The sequence below is a fragment of the Monodon monoceros genome, unplaced genomic scaffold, assembly GCF_005190385.1.
Source record: "Monodon monoceros isolate NGI ecotype Baffin Bay Population unplaced genomic scaffold, NGI_Narwhal_1 Super_Scaffold_6, whole genome shotgun sequence".
Lineage (NCBI taxonomy): Eukaryota > Metazoa > Chordata > Mammalia > Artiodactyla > Monodontidae > Monodon > Monodon monoceros.
In genome coordinates, this window is record NW_021703783.1 from 6,671,561 (window position 1) to 6,682,961 (window position 11,401).

At 36.4% G+C, this 11,401-nt stretch overlaps 1 protein-coding gene across 1 annotated transcript; it reads left to right on the top strand.

Annotated features, from left to right (window-relative positions):
- The first annotated feature begins 5,329 nt into the window (after nucleotides 1–5,329).
- On the top strand, nucleotides 5,330–10,833 carry LOC114886082 (C-type lectin domain family 4 member E-like). Its single transcript, XM_029206609.1, has 6 exons — nucleotides 5,330–5,430; nucleotides 6,241–6,333; nucleotides 6,935–7,024; nucleotides 8,880–9,031; nucleotides 9,648–9,763; nucleotides 10,564–10,833. Exons 1-6 carry the CDS (start codon nucleotides 5,394–5,396, stop codon nucleotides 10,712–10,714), a joined length of 639 nt encoding a protein of 212 aa, XP_029062442.1. The 5' UTR covers nucleotides 5,330–5,393; the 3' UTR covers nucleotides 10,715–10,833.
- The last annotated feature ends 568 nt before the right edge of the window (nucleotides 10,834–11,401 follow it).

Sequence of the window (11,401 nt, forward strand, 5' to 3'; positions counted from 1 at the left end):
AATCAGTCTCTGTTACAGAATGAGCTGTATGAAGAGTTCCTGAAATCCCAAATGTACTTGTGTCCATCAGAGTTCCTGCAGAAAGAGATGACATATTCAAAGGGGGTGATTGACAAGAGTTTAATGAGAGGACAGTTTACAAGGTGTGGGCAGGGTTAAGGAAGCCAACAATGATGATGAAGCATCCGGGAGCTAGCAACAGCTAGAGAGGGATTATCCACACACCCTACGACCTGAAGAGCAAGGGCTGCCATCACTACTAAATCTGGAGAGAGGATTCAGAACTGTAGGCAAGAGACTTGGATAGGCTCTGTACCCTTCAGCAGAAGAATACAGCCCCCCTCCCATGCCCTGAAGATGCTTCCCATGGTCAATCCTAACCAGGAAGCCAGAGAACAAGGGAACCCACTGATGTCCTCCATAACGGTCAGCCTCTCAGGGCTCAGAACAAGGTGCAGAGGGTAGAGATTGGATCTGGAAGCAAATGGGCAATATTCATCACAATCAGAATTGTATACTGTGAAAGTGTCATTTATTCCTAAATTAGTTTACAAATTCAATGTATTTCTATGTTAAAATATTATTTTTTGAAACATGACTTTAAATTTTTCTCATAAACCTGTGATGCAGAACAAAAGTGTGGAAACTAAAAGCAATGAATGTGTATATGTCTTACCAAATAGTTAAACACATTAACACACTACAATAATAACATAATTTTGAATGTAGTGAAGGAATAGTCCAGTAGTAATGTAAATATGTAAAAAGGGAATTTGATGTACAAAACAGATGTGTATTTCAGTTATATGTGTAAAAATAAATAACCACTTATAAAATATTAAAGCTGGATTCCTATGTCAATTCTTACATAAAATAAATTTCAATATTATTTTATAATACTGGTGAATAATTTATCATCTTGAAGTGCAGAAATCTTTTCTAAGCATAGCACAGCATAAAGGAGTCATAAAGGAGATCTTAATAAATTTTACTACTTGAAAATGTAAAAGCTTCTATACCACCACTAAATAAATAAATACATAGATAAATAAATAAATAAAGTCAAAGACAATAAACTGGGGCATTATTTGCCACACATGTGAATAATATATGGATAATTCCTAAATATGTAAAGTACTTTTACAAATCAATAAGAAACAGATGAAATATACCCTCCGCAAAATTATCTATAGTTATGAAGAGTTTCTAAGAAAATAAAGACAAACAAATTGAACTAAAAGATTATTAACTTCATTTGTAATTAATGAAATGCAAAAAAAGATTGAGATAATATTTTCTGCCTCTCAGATGGGATATTTTAAAGTTTGATAGTGTCCAATGTTGGTAAGGGTTTAGAGAAACTTGTAAGTTATATACTACTAGGTAAGCGTGTAATTTGGTACAGAATTCTTAGATGGCAATGTATTGTTGTCTATTATAAATTTTAAACATGTGTACTTTTTAATAAGACAATTCTACCATTAGCAATTTATCCTGTGACTATAATCAAACAAGTATACAAATGTAGGAGATGTGCCGTTGCCTCTAGGCTACCTTATCATCAGAATCTGCATTTTCACGGAGGCCTTACCCTCTATCTTTGGAAGGCCAAACAGCTGAATGTCTACCTGTAGGTCATTTCTGGAGCCCCATGATTTGTGTGTCATCATTGTTCACGTAATCACATAGGTAATCATCTTATTTAACCAATGTCAATAATATAAACTTAGCATTTGTTTGAATTTATTAATATTTGTAGATTTGTTTAAATATAATCAAGCATTTGACCTGTAAATTGAATCAAAAAACTCTTTACATGATTTATATGTTGAAACTCTTTTCGGTGTGATGAAATATAAATCTATATGTATTATCAATAATAAAATGCTACAGTAGTGGTTTTGAAAAACCTGCTAAGTTTATATACAAAGTTAAATATCAAGAACTTCATTTAATAATTAACTAATATTAAATAGAAACTTTTATTAGAAAAGTTCTTTATTTTAAAATTATAAAGTTAATAAGGACATTGATAGTAGATACACTATTTAAAAAGTGAAATATCTTTGATAAAATCATTCATAAAAATTTAAATAATATACTTAACACACATTTATAAAATTTGAGAAAGTAATACAAATGTAATAGAAATTAATTGTATCATAATTCTAATCTTTGCAGAATACCTCTGTTAGACATAATAATCTTTAAAAATGAAACAAATGATTTTTAACACTTAATTTCCATTTAAGTCTTTTAAGATGAATTTTATTGGGGAATTTTTCACATTTTACAAAGATAAATTAGCAGCAGAATATCAATTTTGCCACCTCAAAATATCATAAGGGAGAAAAATTCATGAAAAATCATATTTGATAAGGCAGAATGTTTCACTGTTGTTAAAGGATATGAATAAGAAGGGATTAAAGAAAAGTGAAGTATCCAAAAATATCTTGTTCTCTACTCTCCCACAAGGAAGAGGAAGTGTTTGTCTTGTATGGAAAATTTGCGGCATTATGGTCACAAGAGTAATATACCACCCGCCCTGTTGAGTAATTGTTCCTACACTATAATGTCCTTGTGTTGTATTTACATAATAAGGTTTCAATATTAAATTACAATAAAAAGAATTGCCTTCAGACAAAATATAAGATTTATTTTTATATCCCAGAAAGTTATTCTGTGAAAGCTCAAGCCAAGTATTGATTTTAACACTTGGCCATGAATCATGGAGCAGAAAATGGCGCACCTGCAAATATGTGTAAAGTTGTTGTCGCCTCATTTGTTAGAGTGACAAAAAGCTGGACATGGTTTAAATGTCCTTCAAAAGTTCCTGGTCTATAAATTATGGAAAAATTTAAACATTAGAAATAAGAAGATAAACTCCAAATACATTGATGAATGTAAAAGTAATTTTCAAAGCATAAAAGCATGCATGGTATGATCTTATCTGCATAAAAATGAATACATGAATAAATGAATACTGCATAAAAATGAATATACAATATATAGAAACTGCACTTATATATAAACTTAAAAAAATCTCTCAAAGTAGATACAAGAAATTGTTCACTGTGATTGACTTTACAAGCATGTACTAAGGATAGATGGGAGGTCTTTTACCTGTCATATTTTTCTCACATTATTAACTATAAAAATATTATTTTTATAATTTGGGGAAAAGTGATAAAACAAAGGATAAAATCATATACATATTTTGGCTGGTTAAAACATGATTATTAATATCGTTAATTATATATTCATTAAATCATTAATGCATAATTGTTTATTAATATTGGTTCCTGCTGATTGATAATGATTAATAAATAAGGGACTGTGGTCAGTGTGATTTATCATTTAATAATTCATATAACTCACCCACTAGACAATTTCCCTCTTTTTACCAGTCAAAAGCCATTTGCTGATAGTACACATTAAATTGCATATGTTTACAAGATAAACGTGTATAATTTTTAAACATTCTCTAATTAATCTATGTAACTGTTAAATGGAGAATGCAGAGGGAACTGACCAATACACTGAAATAATAAAAAGTCCCTTTGAAAACAGGGATATTTTCAAACGCATAGCAAGTCTGTGAGTCATCGGGTGTGGGGATTACCAGGTTTTATATATTTATATATATATATATATATATATATAATGTGAATTTAAATATTATGTAAATATATATATATGAAACTAACATGAATTTAAATCAACTGAGACCAGTTGATCTTATTCTTAAGTATTTTATAGTAATGGGACATTACTATATCCAGCTAATCTTCCAGAAAGGCACTATATTCTAATGTCTAATTGAAATTGCTTCTTCTGACATTCAAATTCATTTTTCCCATTAGGAGAAATAGGCTACAATATAAAACAAAAACCTCCAAATAATCCAGAACAATAGAATTAAACTTCCTACTGAGCCTCCAAAGCCTCAGAAGCTGTGTTATGATGTAAGAACTTGGGCTGAGTTTCAAAGTACGTAGTCATGCTACATGAGGCTGTTCAACTGAGTTGGACCTGTAAAATAGCCTATTGGTCACCACTCGATAAAAGACATATAAATCCACAATAATAGACTGTTTAAGACCTGCAAATGAAAGAGGAAGGAAAAACATGACAGATGCAAAGAAATTCACATCACTAAGGTATAAATACATATACTATGTGCCCAGCTCTGTGCCAAATGGTGTGTCTCCTTTTCAGTTAACGAATGTGTAAAAGTAAAGATCAAAGTGAACAAAAAACTAAAAATAGAACTACCATATGACCCAGCAATCCCACTCCTGGGCATATACTCTGAGAAAACCATAATTCAAAAAGATACACGCACCCCAATGTTCACTGCAGCACTAATTACAGTAGTCAGGACATGGAAGCAAGCTAAGTGTCCATCAACAGAGGAATAGGTAAAGAAGATGTGGTACATATATACAATGGAGTATTATTCAGCCATAAAAAAGAACAAAATAATACCATTTGCAGCAACCCGGATAGATGTAGAGATTGTCATACCGAGTGAAGTAAGTCAGACACAGAAAGACAAATATCACATGATATCACTTATATGTGGAATCTTAAAAAAAGGACACAAATGAACTTATTTACAAAACAGAAGTAGAGTCACAAATGTAGAAAACAAAGTTATGGTTATCAGGGGATAAGTGGGAAGAGAGATAAATTGGGAGATTGGGATTGACATACACACATTGCTATATATAAAATAGATAACTAATAAGAACCTGCTGTATAGCACAGGGAACTCTACTCAATACTCCGTAATGGCCTATATGGGAAAAGAATCTTAAAAATTAAAAAAAAAAGAGTGGATCTATGTATATGTATAACTGATTCACTTTGCTGTACACCTGAAATTAACACAACGTTGTAAATCAACTATACTCCCATAAAAATTTTTAAAAAAAGGAGATCAAAGTGAAATTGGGAGTGCAGAGGTAAGCTCCACAGGTGTCAAGGAAAAATTTAGGGATGAGTTAAGTCTGGAAGAAAGCAGAAAAATTTTATCGGCCAAAATAAAACAATATTTTTTAAGCCCCTCATATCTCCCTGAGGTCAGTCTGTTTTGTTGGTACTTAAGATGTTATCATTTCCCCATTTTGTTGTTTCCTGGGGTGAGGAGACTGATTTGCTGCCCAATAAACTCCCTTGTCCTCCTTATGCAATAAAGGAAATCCTGACTTAAACACACAGCCACAGAGCAAGTTAATTTTCTTAAGTCTTAGGGTTGAGCTTCCTAAAATACAGTTAAAGTATTCATCCTTAAAGATTCTTTTTCTTTGACTCTTATCAACAAAACACTCTTATACTTAGAAACTGAGGAGAGAGACGGAGAGGAGGAGGGAGAGACAGAAAGAGAAAGAATGGATTCATCCAAGTCATCTGCATCACAAAGCGCAGGTAAAATTTGCAACTATCCCATTTCTTTCGCAGATCTTTTTGTGGAAGAGATGTTAAATACGTTGAGGATAGGACAATAGAAAATATCCAGTAGAGTAAAAGAGGAGAGACAGAGGGTGAAAGAGAGGAAAATAAAAGAGGATGGTTAGAAGACTAGACGTTACACTGGATTGCTGGAGATTGAGTTTAGGGAGAGCCACCCTTTCCATAGTTCATTGTGTCCCATTGGGCAAGTCACTTCACATCTCTGCAACTCACTCTCCTTGTAGGTAAAATGTGTGTTGGGAGGGAGGAGGAGAGGAACTCCTAGATCATCAATGTTTTATCTGACTCACTTACAAAGGACTTGGTAAAGGAGACACTGAAAAGAGGAGAGCAGGAGAGAGACAGGAAAATCAGGGAAGAGTGAGAGGGAGAAAGAGAGAGAGAAAGATAAGGAAAGAAGGGGAGAAATCTGGGAGAGTTAGAAAGGAAAAATTGCACATCGATCCAAGTCTGTGAGTCAGAGCCTTAAAGTTTGTAACGAATTACGCCAGTGGTTGTGTAAGTGTGGTCCCCAGGCCAGCAGCATCCTTAGCTCCTGGGAACTTGTTGGTTCCATACCGCTCTACTGAATTTTTAACTCTGGAGGTGAGGCCCCACAATCTGTGTTTTAACAAGCCCTCCAAATGATTCTGATGCATGCTGAAGTTTGAGAATTACTCAATATAGACAATGCAAGTGGAAGGAGATAAGCAGGGTAATAGGAATTTCTTATATCTCTTTTGTAGATTTTAAGGGAAGGTTGACCATGTCTATGTCTTTCTCCAGAAAGAGGATGCTTCTCTTCCCAAGTGTTCTTATGGACCGTTGCTGGGCTCTGCATCCTGCTACTGAGTGCCTGTTTTATCACCAGATGTGTTGGTGAGTTCTGAAGGTCAAATTCAAGCTCCGTGGTGAATATTAGGAGTGAATTCTTCCTTGTTGCCTGTAAGTTCTCTTCTCCCACAAAGGGTATTTCTATTCCAATTTTCCCCCTATTTATCTCAAGCCAGAAACCCCAACCAGTATAAAACTGTTACCAAATTTCGGTGACCTGTGACACATTTTTCACGGTACGCCATCTTTTATCTCCTTAGTGGCCCTGAGTCCCCCACCCACACCCCCGTACCCTTGTCATTAGTGTAACCCTGCTCTGAGATCCTAGCCAGAGGCACAACAAATCACTTCTTGGAAGGAAGGTTTGAGAGGTTAGGCTTGGCATAAGAGGGAGCGCAAACACATTTGTTTTCTTTGGGTCTTTGGGCGTGAAAAAAAGTACGTTTATTTTCACAAATCAGGAAAACCATGAAATGTGAATTCTCTCTTCTTTCTTTGAGTAAGTAAACCTCGGTTCCTCTCCATGCTGAAGGAAAAGTAGATAGTAAGGAAATATCATAATCATTCGTACTTTTATAACTACAGAGATGATATAATGTATTTTTATCAAGAGTAATGAACATTAACTGTGCCCCTTTCCTTACAGTGACATATCACACCTTTCAGCTCTGTGATGAGAAAAAGTTCCAGCCACTCGAGGATTCCACGGAGTTCACCTGCTATAATGATGGATTAGGTATAATAGTCCTCAAATTTGAACAGCTAAATTTACACATCAACATTTTCTAGCTTCTAGATTGATTGGGGGATAAACAAAGTAGTCGAGTTAGGTTCTGTCTTTTAAAAGCAAAATGCAAAATCTTGCCTGTACTGTCAGAGAATAATGAGGAGTTGGTAAGAGGACAGGAATAAAACTTTGGAAGTGCAATTAGCATTGGGGCAGGACACTTTGCAGACATTATAGCAAACTTTTAGAATAAATTTGAGGTATATGTCTGAAGAATCAATCTAGAAGTGGAAGGTGTTATTCCCAGAAGTGCACTTTTTGTGTTCATTCATCACCTGCTTCCAAAATGAGGTGAAGGAGAAAAAAATGCATGGAGTAGGGAATTTGGAAATACCTCAGAGGTATGCTCCCTATACTCCTGCATATATTCCTGATCCAAGTCTCAGCAAAATTCTACATGACAGTAGAAAATGACTTCCTTCTGTGGGCCATAATTTCCTTACCATTAAATTGAGAGAGACTGTACTATTTATTTATTTTTAATTTTTTTAATAGATCTTTTTTTTTTTTTTTTTTTTGCGGTACGCGGGCCTCTCACTGTTGTGGCCTCTCCCGTTGCGGAGCACAGGCTCCGGACGCGCAGGCTCAGCGGCCATGGCTCATGGGCCCAGCCGCTCCGCGGCATGTGGGATCTTCCCGGACCGGGGCACGAACCCATGTCCCCTGCATCGGCAGGCGGACTCTCAACCACTGCACCATCAGGGAAGCCCTTAATAGATCTTTATTGGATTATAATTGCTTCACAATACTGTGTTAGTTTCTGTTGTACACCAAAGTGAATCAGCCAAGGCATACATATGTCTCCATATCCCCTCCCTCTTGAGAATCCCTCCCACCCTCCATATCTCACCCCTATAGGCCATCGCAAAGCACCGAGCCGATCTCCCTGTGCTATGCAGCTGCTTCCCGCTAGCTAACTAGTTTACATTCAGTAGTGTGTATATGTCGATAGTCCTCTCACTTCGCCCAGCTTCCCCCTCCCACCGCGTGTCCTCAAGGCCATTCTCCATGTCTACATCTTTATTCCTGCCCTGCAACTAGGTTCATCAGTACCTTTCTTTCTTTTTCTTTAGATTCCATATATATGCATTAGAATACAGTATTTGTTTTTCTCTGACTTACTTCACTCTGTATGACAGACTCTAGGTCCATCCACCTCACTACAAATAACTCAATTTCGTTTCTTTTTATGGCTGTGTAATATTCCATTGTATATATGTGCCACATCTTCTTTATCCATTCATCTGTCAATGGACATTTAAGTTGCTTCCATGTCCTGGCTATTGTAAATAGAGCTGCAATGAGCAATGTGGTACGTCTCTTTTTGATTTATGGTTTTCTCAGGGTATATGCCCAGTAGTGGGATTGCTGGGTCACATGGTAGTTCTATTTTTAGTTTTTTAAGGAACCTCCATACTGTTTTCCATAGTGATTGGATCAAGTTACATTCTCACCAACAGTGCAGGAGGGTTCCCATAAACTTCAAAGACTTAAATTCTATAAGTCTAAGAACTGTAGCCCATCTGGACAACCAGTTTGGAGATTCTGTGGAGGGTACATTGTTTGGGCAACATGAGAGGTGGTTGCTTAGAGGTCACTCAGATAAAATGCATAATTTTCCTCTGAACTTGGAAGTCTATGAACAGATAATAGGGTTCCATGTCAGTAGCATAACAGGGGTTCCAAGGCTTCGGACGATAAATGAGGAACTTTATGGGCTCAGAGGAAGGTTTCTGTTATCTTACCCAGTTCTGTAACTTACCCAGTTCTGTGAGGACTCTCACAGAAACTTCTCTCCTTCTAGGTTCAGTCAAGAATTGCTGTCCATTGAACTGGGTACATTTTCAATCCAGCTGCTATTTCTTTTCTACTAACACCATGACCTGGACAGCAAGCTTAAAAAACTGCTCGAGCATGGGAGCTCATCTGGTGGTTATCAACACACAGGAGGAGCAGGTAGTTGGAGTACAGCTTCCTCCAGTGCCAATGAAACACCCTTCACAGGACACATCCCTTTTTCCATACATGTGTACTGTATTTGGCCCACAGTTACTATTTGTTAAGTGAATTTACTGAAATACATGCTGTTCTTACCATTTCTGTAAGTCAACACCAACTTTATTTTCATTACTAGAAGAAACTAGAAAAAAAGGAACTTCCATGTTCAGTTCCTTAATTAGTAAGGCAGGAAAAAAGAGGGTTGGGACTTCATTTTAGAATGACCAGTATGTTTATAAACATGTGAAAGGGGGCAAGCAAAATGTCCATTATCTTTAAGCTATGATTTGTAACGTTTTGGGCTACCAATAACAGTAGACAAATTTTGACTGTGTTACTGAGAACCTCCTTCTCTGTTGAAGGTTCTTTTTCATTGGTTTAATTTTATGTTATGTATGCTTTACCACAGTAAACAAATCAGGAGGTAATCCTCTATGATCTTACCATTTCAGGCCCATTTTTCTGTCATCTCTAGTCTAGATCCTACTTTCTTTCTTTTAATAACAATTACGTTCAACATTTGTTCAGAATTGGAATAATTGATCTCCTCATATTTTGTGTGTATCTTCCATAGGAATTCCTTTACAGTATGAAACCTAAAAGGAAAGAGTTTTATATTGGACTGACGGACCAGGTGACTGAGGGTCAGTGGCAATGGGTAGATGGTACACCTTTCACAAAGTCTCTGAGGTAACTTCCTTCTTGTAGTAGAATTATGACACTAGCCCAAATTGTAAAGTTAGACCACCGTTGAGGAGAGTCCTCAGAACTTCCTTCTGGCCCAGGAGGTATATTCAAGTCCATTCTTGGTGATATTAGATGCAAGAAGGGAAAGAGCTGATGTAGAAGACAGAAAAGAGAAGTACAAGGACCTACTGCTCCCATCTCCTAGAACTAGATCAAGAATAAAGGGGAAATAACAGATGAAATGAGAAGAGGCTTAGAATTGTGCAATAACTCATTGGAAATGCATGCAAGACAAAGAGTGGAATTCGTAGTCTTATGCCCACAAACTGCAGTCAATGAGACAAAAACAGTGATTTGAGAAAGACAACAGATTCTTATGGAGTAAAAGTAGGATGCTCTGATCCTTTAACACATTGTTTCACTATAGCACTGTAACATGACTGAAGTGTGCGCCTCAGTTAATACAAACTCTGTAGAATAAAGGGAGCAAACATGATATATGAGTATGAAGGAAACAAATCCATCAGGATATCAATCCTTCCCATAACATCTCATTCTGGATCTAAAGCCATGAGACATCATTGCAGAACAGCAAGTCAGAAAGATCCAGTTTAACTTCACTGTTCACAAACTCTGTGACTTAGAGAAATGGTTTAGCTTTTCTGAGATTCCTTTTCTTTATCAATAAGAGATTATAATCCCTGCCTCACAAAATTGTTGTGAAGTTAAACAACACAAATGTAATTTGCCTAGTTTACAGGTCACTTTACCTCTTGTAAATCTCCCATGTCTCTCTCTTTCAGCTTCTGGGATATAGGAGAGCCCAACAACATAGTTACAGTGGAGGACTGCGCCACCATAAGAGACTCTTCAAATCCAAGGCAAAACTGGAATGATATGCCCTGTTTCTTCAATATGTTTCGGATTTGTGAAATGCCAGAAAGAAATAGTTGAACAGGGAAAAATCACCAAGACAGAAGGCACAACGTAAACGTATAAATGAGAAGGAACAAGCGATAATCACAGCCGCACAACTCCAACATAAGTGTGCATTGCACTTTATAAGGACTTCATAAGTGTTTGTTGCTTTGATGTAAATAAAAATACATCGTTTTGAATGTTATAATTCATGATATTGACAGAAGTGCATTTTTCTCTACATCAGTCTCGGGATTTCTCAGAATTTACCAAGCTTCTCTAGCAATGTTGTGGGTGGGGGGGGGGGGAAAGGAGTATTTCTCCTTTTGGTACATTTGCTTCAGTTATGAGTATTTGTAAGAAAATACAGGGACACAGAACAAGCACCAAATCCAGCAAAGAAGAGGATTTTGGAAAGTGCCTTGAACAATTCGAAATCAGGCTCTGTGTCATGTCTTCTTTTTAGTTCCTGAAAAGTCTGTCTTCTCTTCTCAATTTCATCCTGTTTTTCACTCCCTACCTAAGCATATCTCCTATGTTCTCCTATATAATAAGTAGGAAACTTCTTCAAGTCATGAAACGTATTCCTGCTTAAAAGACTGGTGTGGACTTTCCGGCCAAAGGCATTCACTGCACCTTCTTAGAAAGATCATGCTAACCTTCAGCTCCAAAGAGACTGTCATCCAGTCTACTCATCTCAGAAACTCCATTTCCTCTCTATTC

Coding starts and splice junctions, on each gene's coding strand:
- LOC114886082 (XM_029206609.1), top strand. CDS start 5,394: ATGGATTCATCCAAGTCATCTGCATCACAAAGCGCAG. Junction 6,334..6,934: donor TTTTATCACCAGATGTGTTG/GTGAGTTCTGAA, acceptor CTTTCCTTACAG/TGACATATCACACCTTTCAG. Junction 9,032..9,647: donor TCAACACACAGGAGGAGCAG/GTAGTTGGAGTA, acceptor TATCTTCCATAG/GAATTCCTTTACAGTATGAA.